We start from the raw sequence: 14,544 nt of genomic DNA on the forward strand, positions 1-14,544 counted from the left end.
CTTAAAATATGGAAACCAAAACTCTAAGCAGTATTCCAGGTGTGGCTTCACCAATACCCTGTTTTACTGCAGCAAGACTTCCCTGCTTTTATACCCCATCCCCTTTGCAATAAAGATAAGAATTGGAGGAGCGCAGAGAGGGTTGTAGGGCTGGAGGAGGTTACCAAGATAGGGAGGGGCGGAGCCGTGGAGGGATTTGAACACAAGGATGGGAATTTTAAATTAACGTGGCGTGTCAAGATTCATTGTGGCTCAATGCACCCTTACTTTATGAGAGCAGAGAGTCAAAGGTGAAATATTGAGGGGGGTCATATGAACGGAATCAACAGAACATTGAAATATGTTCAAGAAATACTCACTAAACAAAGAGCAACCAAGAGTCGAACTTTATTGACAATCACCTGAACATTTGCTCAGATTTTATATTAATTTCAGTTCATGAAGAGGAATCAATCAATAGATTAAAATAAATAAGTATAGCAACATGGAAGCTAACAAAACAATTTATAATTTATAGAATATTCAAGTTAGTTACATTAGTCTCAACACCAATAGCAGCTGAAACAAGTTGATAGAACAGAGACATTTCTTCACTCAAGAGGGTGGTGAATCTTTGGAATTCTCTACCCCATGAGGGTAGTTGGTGCTCAGTCACTGAGTACATTCAAATCGGAGATCGATCGATTTTTCGACACTGAGGGAACCAAGGGGTATGGCGATGGGGCGAGAAAGTGGAGTTAAGGTCAAAAATCAGACATGATCTTATTGAATGGCGGAGCAGGCTCGAGGGGCTGTATGGCCGACTCCCGCTCCTAATTCTTATGTTCTTGTGCAGTAATCCCTTTTAAAAATAGTCCCTGGAATGCCTGCTCCCAAGAAATGGGATTAATCCTTGCCCACACTTCAATGTTAGACTGCTACTGCACAGAAAACAAGCCATTCGGCCCATCAAGTACATGTACGGTAGCACAGTGGTTATGTTACTGCCCGAGTAATCCAGTGGCCTGGACTAATAATCCAGAGGCATGTTCAAATCACACCAAGGCAGCTGGGGGAATTTAAATTCAGGAAATGATACAAAATTTGGTATTAAAAAGCTAGTGTCAATAACGGTGACCCTGGAGCTATCAGATTGTTGTGAAAACCCATCTGGTTCCCTCATGCCCTTCAGGGAAGGAAATCAGCCACCCTTACCCGATCTGGCCTATAGGTGACTCCAGACCCCGCAGCAATGTGGTTGATTCTTAACTGTCCCTCTGAAATGACCTCGCCATCCGTTCACAGTTGTACCCGTGATATATTCTTAAGACATCACTAACAAACACGCTCGACCAAGATGGCTCTGAACACAGAACACTGTCATCATGTGACCTTGCCACATGATCCTTTATTATTTACATCAGTAGTTGCAGTACATCAGTCGTCCACTAGGGGCAGCTCTATTACACGACCAAACCACACGGACTGCGGCGGTTCAAGGCGGCGGCTCACCACCAGCTTATCGCGAGTAATTAGGGACCTAGGGGTCCTTGTGCATGAATCCCAAAAAGTTAGTTTGCAGGTGCAGCAGGTAATCAGGAAGGCGAATGGAATGTTGGCCTTCATTGCGAGAGGGATGGAGTACAAAAGCAGGGAGGTCCTGCTGCAACTGTACAGGGTATTGGTGAGGCCGCACCTGGAGTACTGCATGCAGTTTTGGTCACCTTACTTAAGGAAGGATAACTAGCTTTGGAGGGGGTACAGAGACGATTCACTAGGCTGATTCCGGAGATGAGGTGGTTACCTTATGATGATAGATTGAGTAGACTGGGTCTTTACTCGTTGGAGTTCAGAAGGATGAGGGGTGATCGTTTAGAAACATTTAAAATAATGAAAGGGATAGACAAGATAGAGGCAGAGAGGTTGTTTCCACTGGTTGGGGAGACTAGAACTAGGGGGCACAGCCTCAAAATACAGGGGAGCCAATTTAAAACCGAGTTGAGAAGGAATTTCTTCTCCCAGAGGGTTGTGAATCTGTGGAATTCTCTGCCCAGGGAAGCAGTTGAGGCTAGCTCATTGAATGTTTTCAAGTCACAGATAGATAGATTTTTTAACCAATAAGGGAATTGAGGGTTACAGGGGGCGGGCGGGTAAGTGGAGCTGAGTCCACCGCCAGATCAGCCATGATCTTGTTGAGTGGCGGAGCAGGCTCGAGGGGCTAGATGGCCTACTCCTGTTCCTAATTCTTTTGTTCTTATGTTCTTATGTACCACCCAGTCCCAGAGGGGGAAAGGACAGTGTCTGACCCACTGCACCACCCAGTCCCAGAAGGGGAAATCATAACATAATACTTGTGGTGTAACTGTACTGGAACATCTTGGCTAGAGGTGCAGCTAGTTCTGGAGCACTATTCTTCAGCACAACAGCCGGGATGTTGTCAGGGTCCATAGCCTTTGTTGTATTCAGTGCGCTTAGCCGTTTCTTGATATCACATGGAGTGAATCGATTTGGCTGAAGATTGGCTTCTGTGATGGTGGGGACCTGGGGAGGAGGCTGATATGGATCATCCACTCGGCACTTCTGGTTGAAGATAGTTGCGAACTCTTCATCTTTGAAATTTGCATTCGCGTGCTGTGCTTGGCCATCATTGAGGATGGGGATGTCCATGGAGCCTCCTCCTCCCGTTAGTTGTTTAATTGTCCACCACCGTTTCCGACTGGATTTGGCTGGACTACAGAACTTTGATCTGATCAGTTGGTTGCGGGATCGCTTAGCTTTCTGTAGCATGCTGTTTCCGCTGTTTAGCAGGCATGTAATCCTGTGTTGCAGCTTCCCCAGGTTGGCACCTCATTTTTAGTTGCAGCAGGTGCTGCTCCTGGCAAGCTCTTCGACATTCCTCATTGAACCAGGCTTAGTTCCCCAGGCTTGATGCTAATGGTCGAGTGAGGGACATGCAGGGCCATGAGGTTACAAATTGTGGCAGAGTACAAATCTGCTGCTGCTGATGGCCCACAGCACCTCATGGATGCCCAGTTTTGAGCTGCTAGAAAAGCTGTGAATCTATCCCATTGAGCGCGGTGGTGGTACCACACAACAGAACGGAGGGTGTCCTCAGTATGAAGATGGGCCTTCATCTCCACAAGAGCTGTGCAATGGCCACTCTTACCGACAATGTCATGGACCACCCCAGTTAAACCTTCTTAAATCGATCGCACAACCTCATCCATTGGGGATATCATGATGAGGTGACGGGGGGGGGGGGGGGAGGCGGGGAAATTATCCTCTTTTTAAATAAAAAAATAGCAATTGGCCTTTCAGTCACCTCAAATTAAATCTGTGCAATCACTGGTGCCGGAGAAACTAAACCAGCTGGTCTGGTAGTCACACAAACAAAAAACGGAGTGCTCACAATGCAAGACCAGATGTGTCGACAACGACTTTGAGAAAAATGGTGTCGTTGCGGAGGTAGGAGTTGGACGGGTTGAGCAGGAGGTCCTGCCGCACAAACCTGGGGCATCCACTGGCAACGTTCATGTGGGTCTTGGGCTTCTGGAAGGAGGCACTGAGGGCGTCGGGGACGAAGGATTCCCGGACGTGGTTCTGATGCGCTTGGTCCAGGAGGGCCAGGGTGACCTTCTGCCTGAAGGGCCAGGGAAGCACCTCGTCGTACTCGCCCCTCACCACGGCCAGGAAGAGGGAGACGTGCGTGCCCTTTCCGCTGCCGTCGCCGTCGGGGTAGATCCGGCAGCAGAGCTTGTAGCCGAACGGGTGGGTGGAGAAGGGCGAGGAGTAGAACGAGCTCGCCTGCTTGTTCTTGGCGGCCAAGAGGCAGGAGGAGAAGTTCTCAATCTTCCACACGAGGACCCCGCTGCAGTTGACGGGCGCAGAAGCCCCGAAAAGCTGACTCTTGCCCTCCGGGGCTTTGCCTTTGCCCCTCCTTTGGAGGTCCTGGATGACCAGCTCGTTCTGAAGGCTCCTCTGCTGCAGCAGTTCGATGGTGTCCCCGTACTTTCCCAGCTCTCTGCTGAGGACGCACAGGACCCTCTCCAAGCTCTCTGTCTTCTTGGCCAACGCCGAAACGCAAGGGCCTTGGGTTGCGGGGGCGCCCGCCGCCCGTGAAGCCTCGCCGATGGCTTCTGGCTTCACCGCCTGGCCCACCAACCCGGTCAGGGCCGAAACCCTGCCCATCACAAGTTGAGTGGAGCTCGCGTTTACCTCCTCAGTGCTGGAGAGCTTTGACTGCAGGTTGAGGGCGAGGGACAGCAGCTGCATCGTGTGTGCCTGTTGGGCCTCTTGCAAGTGCACGCCAAGGACTCCTCGCTGAGGCTGTTGAACATAACGTACTCAATTAATAAACCCTTAAATATAATAATTGGGCCGAAAATTCCGGCTTCGCCGAGTCCATACCAAGTGCGCACAGACACGGCAAGGCCTCGCAAAAGCCGGTTCTCGGGGCGCGATGCACAATGCACCGAGAACCAGCATTTCCGATCTGTCAAAATGTCTGTGGACAGATTCTATGCATCCCAGCAGGAAAGACTTCCGCGCGGCAGAGATTGGGTCTAACTCCTGCCCAGCGAATGTCCTTCAAACTCTTACGCCTGGTAAAAGCAGGCGTATAGCTTACTTTTACCAGCTTAACATTTTTAAAGCATTGAAAAATTAAATTTAATCATTCATTTTAATATTGAAAACCCTGACCATTAAAGCAAGTTTATTTTTAACCCTATTAAAACACATTAAAAAAAATCCAAGAAATACTTTTTTTTCTAAAACATTTAATTACATTCAATTTCTATTAATTTTAAATATGTGAGATTTTTTTTTAATTTATTGTGCTGTGTTTCTTGTTTTTGGTGGGGGGGGGGGTTCCCATTGATAGTAATGGAAGCTTGTACAAACGGGGTTCCCATTATCAATGAGATTACTAGATCGTGATTGGTGGTCCGGGCCCACGTGATTCCAGCATATGCATCCATACGTGGAAGACATGTTCCCTCAAATCGCTGGAGAAATACCAACAATGATGTCTCCACAAGATCCTACAAATCACCTGGGAGGACAGACGCACCAACGTCAGTGTTCTCGATCAGACCAACATCCCCAGCATTGAAGCACTGACCACACTCGACCAGCTCCGTTGGGCGGGCCACATAGTCCACATGCCCGACACGAGACTCCCAAAGCAAGCGGTCTACTCGGAACTCCTACAAGGCAAGCGAGCCCCAGGTGGGCAGAGGAAATGTTTCAAGGACACCCTCAAAGTCTCCTTGATAAAGTGCAACATCCCCACCGACACCTGGGAGTCCCTGGCCCAAGACCGCCCTAAGTGGAGGAAGAGCATCCGGGAGGGTGCTGAGCACCTCGAGTCTCGTCGCCGAGAGCATGCAGAAAATAAGTGCAGGCAGCAGAAAAAGCGTGCGGCAAACCAGACTCCCCACCCAGCCTTTCCTTAAACCACTGTGTGTCTCACCTGTGACAGAGACTGTAATTCCCGTATTGGACTGTTCAGTCACCTAAGAACTCATTTTTAGAGTGGAAGCAAGTCTTCCTCAATTCCGAGGGACTGCCTATGATGATGATGACATGTTCCCATACACGGCACAGTGAATGAAGGCCTCAGACAGCAATCCTACGTTCCTCCGGGACCAACCAGTACTTTTATAGATTTTTTTCGGGTCAGAGGTGTCCGCACGAAGGAAGCCTCCGACTGCAATTTTCAGCCCATTAATGATTGTTACAGACTCCATGCAGTAAGGAAAAGAAAGTCTTAAACTTTGTTTGGCAACTTTCATGACCTCAGGAACATCCCAAAAACACTTTACAGCCAAGTAAATACTTATTTTTCTGAAATGTAGTCAGTCACTGTTGCGATGTAGGATACGCGCCAGTCAATTTGCGCACAGCAAGTTCCCACAAACAGCAATGTAATAAATCGGTTTCGAATTATTTTTTTTTAATTGATTCGTTCAGGGGATGTGAGCGTGGCTGGCAAGGCCCAGCATTTTCTGCCCATCCCGAATTGCCCTTGCAAAGGTGGTGATGAGCCGCCTTCTTGAACCGCTGCAGTCCGTGTGGTGAAGATACTTCCATATTGCTGACTTTGTTGTAGTGGTTTGGTACAACTGAGTGGCCATTTCAGAGGGCAGTTAAGAGTCAACCACATTGCTGTGGGTCTAGAGACACATATAGGCCAGACCGGGTAAGGACGGCAGATTTCCTTCCTTAAAGGGACATTAGTGAACCAGATGGGTTTTTATGACAATCCGGTAGTTTCATGGTCGCCATTGCTTTTAAAACTCAGATTTATTTTATTAATTGAATTTAAATTCCCCAACTGCATGTCGGGATGTGAACTCACGTCTCTGGATCACTAGTCCTGCAACATAACCACAACACTTCCATATTGAGGATGTAACGAGCAGGTGGACAAGGGGGAACCAGTGGATGTGGTGTATTTGGATTTCCAGAAGGCATTCAATAAGGTGCCACATAAAAGGTTACTGCACAAGATAAAAGTTCACGGGGTTGGGGTTTATATATTAGCATGGATAGAGGATTGGCTAACTAACAGAAAACAGAGTCGAGATATATGGGTCATTTTCCGGTTGGCAAACAGTGACTACTGGGGTGCCGCAGGGATCAGTGCTGGGTCCTCAACTATTTACAATCTATATAAACGACTTGGATGAAGGGACTGCGTGTAACTTAGCCAAGTTTGCTCATGATACAAAGATAGGTGGGAAAGCAAATTGTGACGACACAAAAAATCTGCAAAGCGATATAGACAGGCTAAGTGAGTGTGCAAAACTTTGGCAGATGGAGCATAATGTGGGAAAGTGTGAGGTTATCCACTTTGGCAGAAAAAAATAGAAAAGCAAATTATAATTTAAATGGAGAAAAATTGCAAAGTGTTGCAGTGCAGAGAGACCTGGGGATCCTTGTGCATGAAACACAAAAAGCAAGTAATCAGGAAGGCAAATGGAATGCTGGCCTTTATTGCAAGGGGGATAGAATATAAAAGCAGAGAAGTCCTCCTACAACTGTACATGGTATTGGTAAGGCCACACCTGGAGTACTGCGTACAGTTTTGGTCTCCATATTTAAGGAAGGATATACTTGCATTGGAGGCTGTTCAGAGAAGGTTCACTCATTTGATTCTGGAGGTGAAGGGGTTGACTTATGAAGATAGGATGAGTAGGTTGGGCCTATACACATTGGAGTTCAGAAGAATGAGAGGTGATCTTATCAAAACATAAGATAATGAGGGGGCTCGACAAGGTGGATATTTCTACTCATAGGAGAAATTAAACGAGGGGACATAGTCTCAGAATAAGAGGCCGGCCATTTAAAATTGAGATGAGGAGGAATTTCTTCTTTCAGAGGGTTGAAAATCTGTGGAATTCTCTGCCCCAGAGAGCTGTGGAGGCTGGGTCATTGAATATATTTAAGCTGGAGATAGACAGATGTTTGAGCAATAAGGGAGTGAAGGGTTATGGGGAGCAGGCAGTGAAGTGGAGCTGAGTCCATGATCAGATCAGCCATGATCTTATTGAATGGCGGAGCAGGCTCGAAGGGCCAAATGGCCTACTCCTGCTCCTATTTCTTATGTTATGTTCTTATGCACTCCGATGTTGGTGGAGGGATAAATATTGGGGCAGGACACCATGGGCGAACTCCCCTGCTCTTCTTCGATTAGTGCTGTGGGATCTTTTACCTCCAGCCGAGAGATGGGATATTTTTCTGCCCCTTTTAGCCACCAACTTCTCTCTGTCCTACCCTTCTGGTATCTCTCTATCATGTCTGGTCATTGCTCCCCAAATTTCCCCCTCAGTTCCTCATAATATGTCATTTTACTCACTCTTCCTCTTCCCTGACTCCTGATCATGTTGCAACCAAAGTTAATCTCACCAGCTCCTACTCTCACTCATTCCTTCCTGGGGCATCGTAGGGGAATGGTGGCATATTGGTTATGTTACTGGACTAGTAATCCAGAGGCGTAGACTAATGATGAGTTCAAATCTCACCATGGCAGTTGGGGGAAACTTAAATTCAATTAATAAATCTGGAATTGAAAAGTTAGTATCAGTAATAGTGACCATATACTACTAGATTGCTGTAAAAACCCATTTCGTTCTCTAATGTCCTTTAGGGAAGGAAATCTGCTGTCCTTACCCAGGCTGGCCTATATGTGACTCCAGACCCTCTGAAATAGCATAAGAAAAATCGGAGCAGGATTAGGCCATACGGCCCCTCGAGCCTGCTCCACCATTTAATACGATCATGGCTGATCTGATCATGGACTCAGATCCACTTCCCTGCCCACTCCCCATAACCCCTTATCGATTAATGACCCAGCTTCCACAGCTCTGAGGCAGCAAATTCCACAGATATCCAACCCTCAGAGAAGAAATTCCTCCTCATCTCAGTTTTAAATGGACGGCCCCTTATTCTAAGATTATCTGCCCTAGTTCTAGTCTCCCCTATCAGTGGAAACATCCTCTCTGCATCCACCTTATCAAGCCCCCTCATAATCTTACACGTTTCGATAAGATCACCTCTCATTCTTCTGAACTCCAATGAGTTGAGGCCCAACCCACTCAACCTTTCCTCATAAGTCAACCCCCTCATCTCCGGAATCAACCTAGTGAACCTTCTCTGAACTGCCTCCAAAGCAAGTATATCCTTTCGTAAATATGGAAACCAAAACTGTACGCAGTATTCCAGGTGTGGCCTCACCAATACCCTGTATAACAGTAGCAAGACTTCACTGCTTTGAACCTAACTCAGTTAAGGGAAATTAGGGCTAGGTAATAAATGCTGGCCTTGCCAGCAACGATAACATCTGACATAAATATATTTTTTTTAAATTGGGGAATTCCTCGGTGGTCTTTGTTTCCTCCTACTTTCTGCGGACTTTTAAAACTCAAGCTTGGCAGCACCTCATTGCAAACTTGTGGTGTACTCCCATCTTCAATTTTCAGCCTTGTTGATGTTCTGTAGACTTAGGCCTTCACCGACATTTCTGAAGGGCAAGTAGAAAAGAATGACCACCACCACCTTTTCGAGGGGCAACGAAGCGACGGGAAATAAATACCGGCCTTGGCAGAGACACCCATAATCCTGAGAATGAATAATTTTTAAAAAAGAATTGTTGGATAGAGAAATAAAAATACCTTTTCTTGGCAACCAACTCTCTCAAATGGACAGGACACCTTTACTTGAGGACAATCTCCTAGATCAACGTCACAGTGTTTGTTTAGCTGCAAAAAAGAGAAATATAGTTATACACATACATAAATTCCATTCCCAACACTGAGCTTTATTGGAATAATCTACCACCTACAAGGCACAAGTCATGAGTGTGATGGAACACTCTCCACTTGCCTGGATGAGTGCCACCCCAACAACACTCAAGAAGCTCGACACCATCCAGGACAAAGCAGCCCACTTGATTGGCACCCCATCCACCACCTTAAACATTCACTCCCTCCACCACCGGCGCACCGTGGCTGTAGTGTGTACCATCTACAAGATGCACTGCAGCAACTCACCATGGCTTCTTCGGCAGCACCTCCCAAACCCGTGACCTCTGCCACCAAGAAGGACAAGGACAGCAGGCGCATGGGAACACCACCACCTCCACGTTCCCCTCCAAGACACACACCATCTTGACTAAAAATATATCGGCTGTTCCTTCATCGTCGCTGGGTCAAAATCCTGGAACTCCCTCCATAACAGCACTGTCGGAGCACCTTCACCACACGGACTGCAGCGGTTCAAGAAGACGGCTCAAGGGCAATTAGGGATGGGCAATAAATGCTGGCCTTGCCAGTAACGCCCACATCCCATGAGTGAATAAATAAGAAATAAACAGAAGAGAGTCATCCAATCCCAGAGCTCTGCAGTCCCACGTACCAGACGTATCTGACGTGCTGCATGGTCAATAAAAATATTTATTGATATGCTAATCAACCTCCCATGGCACTGCACATCGGGATTTGTGGAATTGCAGGGAACTCTACAGCACACAAACAGGCCATTCGGTCTATGTTGTCTGGTTCATGCACCACACCAACCTCCTCCCAGCTTACTTCATCTCAATCATCCAATGTATCATGCTTGTAATATATTTTCTTCATGGGTTCTTTGCTCAAGACTTCTTAGCAACATGTTGCTCTTAAGAACTAGTTGGTTTATTAGCAAAAGGTTTAACAATCACACTACACATTACCAGTTCATCTGCCAGGCTTACAACCACCTGCCTGAACCCAACTGGCTGGGGTTTTATTGAGTCTTGTGAACATCACGTGACTGGCTAAGCCACTCCCAACTCAACAGCTCTACAAATCTGTGAGCATATAATGTTGAAGATTGGATGTTTGGTACAAGAAAGCCCTTCCGGGTCTTCGACTGCGAAGACGGAAATCCACTCTAACCTATAGTTTCGGAATGCCTTAGCTGTTGGACCGAGCACTACCTCACAAGTAAGACCAGGTGAAATGGTGTGGAGAAGGCGGGGGATAATTGGAGCAGGGTGTGAAAATGTAAGATTTTTTTTAATCACATATATTCAGTCCTCACTTTAAAGTCAATCTGTCCTATTTTGTAATTAAATAGCAAAACCTAAGGCAATTTGGGATGCAAGCTGAGGAACTGAGAGAGATATAAAAATGAGGCACTACAGCACCACCACTGGCAGGAGGTGCAATTACAGTGTGACAAGTTTACATAGAGAGTTCCCATTATAAATGTGGACATAGGAATTTATAATGAAAATAATTCACACAACAAGAACAACTTGCATTTATATATTGCCTTTTACGATAGTAAAATATCACAAGCCCTACAACCCTCCACGATATCTGCGCTCCTCCAATTCTGGCGCCTGGAGCATCACTGATTTTAAATCGCTCCAACATTAGTGGCAGTGCCTTCAGGTGGTAATGTCCTAAGCTCCGGTACTCCCTCCCTAGGCCTCTTCCGCCTCTCTTTCCTCCTTTAAGACACTCCCTTAAAACCTGCCTCTTTGACCAAGCTTTTGCCTTAATATCTCCTTATGTGGCTCGGTGTCAAATTTTGTTTCATAACGCTCCTGTGAAGCACCTTGGGACATGTTACTACATTAAAGGAGTAAATAAATATAAGTTGTTGCTGGAAGTAAGGTATTATGGACAGGAAATGCATGAAGCTGTAAGAAATGTTAATAAGGCACTGATTTATCTTATTAAAGGCACACAGCATTCCCAAGCCCTGTTGACTGTAAATAGATTTGCCAACCTTCTACCCTGGTAAATAAGTTCTTTACCTCTTCCTTGCTCAGTCCTCTCCTCCCGCACAAGGAGCAGTCCTCTTCACACTGCGAGCACACCGTGACATGTTCCTGAGGGAAGAAACACAGCAGTCCTTTAGGGGCAGAGCCAGTGGGTCATGGGGAGCGGGCGGGGAAGTGGAGCTGAGTCCATGATCAGATCCGCCATGATCTTATTAAATGGCGGAGCAGGCTCGAGGGGCCATTCGGCCTACTCCTGTTTCAATCTAGGCTGACACTCCCAGTGCAGTGCTGAGGGAGTGCTGCACTGTCGGAGGTGCCATCTTTCAGACGGGCTGTTAAACTGAGATCCCGTCTGCCCCCTCAGAAAGAAAATGAATTGGATTTCTACATGGTCTTTCATGACCACCAGATGTCTCAAAGCGCTTTACAGCCAATTAAGTATTTTTAACGTGTAAGCACTGTTGTAATGTGGGAAACGTGGCAGCCAATTTGCGTACAAGCAAGCTCCCACAAACAGCGATGTGATAATGGCCAGATCATCTGTTTTTTTGTTATGTTGATCGATGGATAAATATTGGCCCAGGACACTGGGGATAACTCCCCTGCTCTCCTTCGAAATAGTGCCTTGGGATCTTTTACATCCACCTGGGAGGGTAGACAGGGCCTCGGTTTAAAGTCTCATCTGAAAGACAGCACCTCCGACAGTGCAGCGCTCCCTCAGCGTGGCATTGGAGTGTCAGCCTAGATTCATGTGCTCAAGCCCCTGGAGTGGGACTTGAACCCACAACCTTCTGACTGAGGTGAGAGTGCTACCCACTGAACCACAGCTGACACGAGGGTGGATTCAAAAGGTCCCACAGCACCAACGTTTGACTCCGAGCTGCGTGCATCCCCGGCCGTGCAGTAATCTTCAAGTTACCACCAGGCCGCTCTCAAGTTTTTCTATTGGAAATTTCGCTATTGCGCAGAAATTTAAAGGGACTGCGTATTGAAATTAACAGGGCACGCACAACAAAGAGCAGCTTGGAGGGAACATTGCACAGCACTATTTCATAAAAGAGTGGGGGAGGGTGGAGTTCTTCCTGCTGTCCTGGCCAATATTTATCCATCGCCCATCGTCACGAAAACAGATTACCACATTGCTGTTTGTGGGATCTTGCTGTGCACACATTGGCTGCCACATTACAACAGTGACCAAGACTTCAAAAGTACTCCGTTAGCATTTAGGGACATCCCAAGGTTGCGATAGGTGCTATACAAATGCAAGTTCTTTCCATCTTGCCCCCCTCCCCCCAAAAAAAATAAAGGAGACCAGAATTTCCCTGTGGTTTAGGCCTCAGGTCATTGATGGCATCGTACATAGTTGGTCCCTTTGGCATTTTAACTGCTAAAGCCAAGTCATTACAATGAAAAAACATGTGGGGGGGCTTCCTGGTACAATGGATGAGGAACAGTCTTAGGGTGGCGCCGTGGACCTTAAGAGGAGCCCCGCCGATTATTGTTAGAGGTTCAACTCTACAAGCAACACAAGTCTCTTCCTCCTCCCAAAGAATGTCTACCAAACCAACCATCGGGACTTCCCGTGTGACCAGGCCGCTTCTTATTTCTAACCACGGCCAACTGGGCTCTCTCCTTCTACTCAACTGAGGAACAGAAGTGAACAACAACAACTTGTATTTATATAGCAACTTTAACGTAGTGAAACATCCCAAGGTGCTTCACAGGAGTATGATGTGATAAAAATTTGACACCGAGCCGCACAAGTAGAAATTAGGGCAGGCTTGGTCAAACAGGTATGGTTTAAGGAGCATCCTGAATGAGGAAAGACAGGCAGAGAGGCGGAGAGGTTTAGGCAGGGAGTTCCAGAGCTTAGGGCCCAGACAGATGAAGGCACGGCCACCGATGGTTGAGCGATTATAATCAGGGATACTCAAGAGAGCAGAATTAGAGGAGCGCAGGCATCTCGGCGGGGTGGGGGGGGGGGGGGACTGGAGGAGATTACAGAGATAGAGAGGGGCGAGGCCATGGAAGGAGTTGAAAATAAGGATAAGAATAGTGCCGTTGTTTAACCGGAAGCCAATGTACGTCAGCGAGCACAGGGATGATGGGTGAGAGGGACACGGGCAGCCGAGTTTTGGATCACCTTAAGGTAGAATGTGGGAGGCCAGCCAGGAGTGCGTTGGAATAGGCAGTCCTTCGGAATCGAGGATGACTTGCTTCCACTGCATGGAACAGCGTGGATGAGGGCTTCAGCAGCGGTTGAGCTGAGGCAAGGGCAGGGACAGGTGATGTTACGGAGGTGAAAATAGGCGGTCTTGGTTATGCTGCAGATATGTGGTCGAAAGCTCATTTCAGGGTCAAATATGACACCAAGTTTGTGAACAGACAGGTTCAAACTCGGACAGGAAGTTGGAGAGAGGGGTGGAGTCGGTGGCTAGGTGAAGGACTGAAGAACACAAATCCAGAATCTCCCTGTGCGGCCTCCGGGCGCGAGAGCTGGTCCCGCCAGTGGTACCCTTCACTACCGCGGGCTCCCCACCAAGTTCATGGGCATCTGCGTCAAATTCGTGATGGGCCTCCCTATGGTGGAAGACACTCTGCCGACTGGGTGCTGAAGAGGAAAATGTGGAACCTTGAGCTCACTGACTATATAAGGAGGTGAAGAACATTAAAAAAAAGAGGAGGAATGAAAAAAGAAAAGAAAGGCAGCATTTATACACCCGTGGTGTCGTATTACTAGGTTAAGGAGGACGAGGATTGAGAATCTCAGACTATGTAGAAGGCCCAGATCTAGGCTAGATGTCAGGAGGTGGTCCTTTTCCCAGACGAATTGTGGACCTCGGGAAAAGGCAGCAGTCTCCTGCAGCGGACGTCGATTTGCTGAGTTCCTTCAAGCAAGGGCTGGCTGGGGTGCAGTGGTTTCACTGGACTAGTTGCGATCACCTGAAAGGGGTCAGGGAGGTAGCCTTTTTTAAAATCTTTCCCCCCCCCCCCCCCCCTAGGAAATCACATGGTTCAGGGTGGCTGGGGGAGTGGGGTGCATGTGGAGAGTAACGTTCTTCTTAAGCTGCGCCATCAGGCAGCATTCCAGGGACCCCAAGCAGCCGGATTTACAATGTTCAAACTGCGCACACAATGTACAATGGCCCAGGGAAACCCCTTAAACAATCGAGAAAACAGAGAGAGACAGAGCAGGCGAGAGAGACAGACAGCGAGAGAGAGCACGCACGAGAGCATGAAGGCGAGCGAGCGAGAGTGAGTGAGAGAGCGCGCACGCGCAAGAGAGCAAG

The 14,544-nt window shown here is 47.5% G+C and overlaps 1 protein-coding gene across 1 annotated transcript in view; it reads right to left on the minus strand.

The window, feature by feature from the left end:
* Positions 1–371: 371 nt before the first annotated feature.
* Positions 372–14,544, minus strand: part of LOC139229740 (TNF receptor-associated factor 2-like) — a 37,880-nt gene continuing 23,707 nt past the window's right edge. Inside the window, exons 5-7 of the mRNA XM_070861286.1 lie at positions 11,288–11,362; positions 9,156–9,242; positions 372–4,305 (exon numbers count right to left, since the gene is read on the minus strand). Of these exons, the coding sequence (XP_070717387.1) occupies positions 3,385–4,305; positions 9,156–9,242; positions 11,288–11,362 (1,083 nt within the window). The 3' untranslated portion in view covers positions 372–3,384. The remainder of the gene's footprint in view (positions 4,306–9,155; positions 9,243–11,287; positions 11,363–14,544) is intronic.

The sequence above is a fragment of the Pristiophorus japonicus genome, chromosome 19 (genome assembly GCF_044704955.1).
Source record: "Pristiophorus japonicus isolate sPriJap1 chromosome 19, sPriJap1.hap1, whole genome shotgun sequence".
Taxonomy (NCBI): domain Eukaryota; kingdom Metazoa; phylum Chordata; class Chondrichthyes; family Pristiophoridae; genus Pristiophorus; species Pristiophorus japonicus.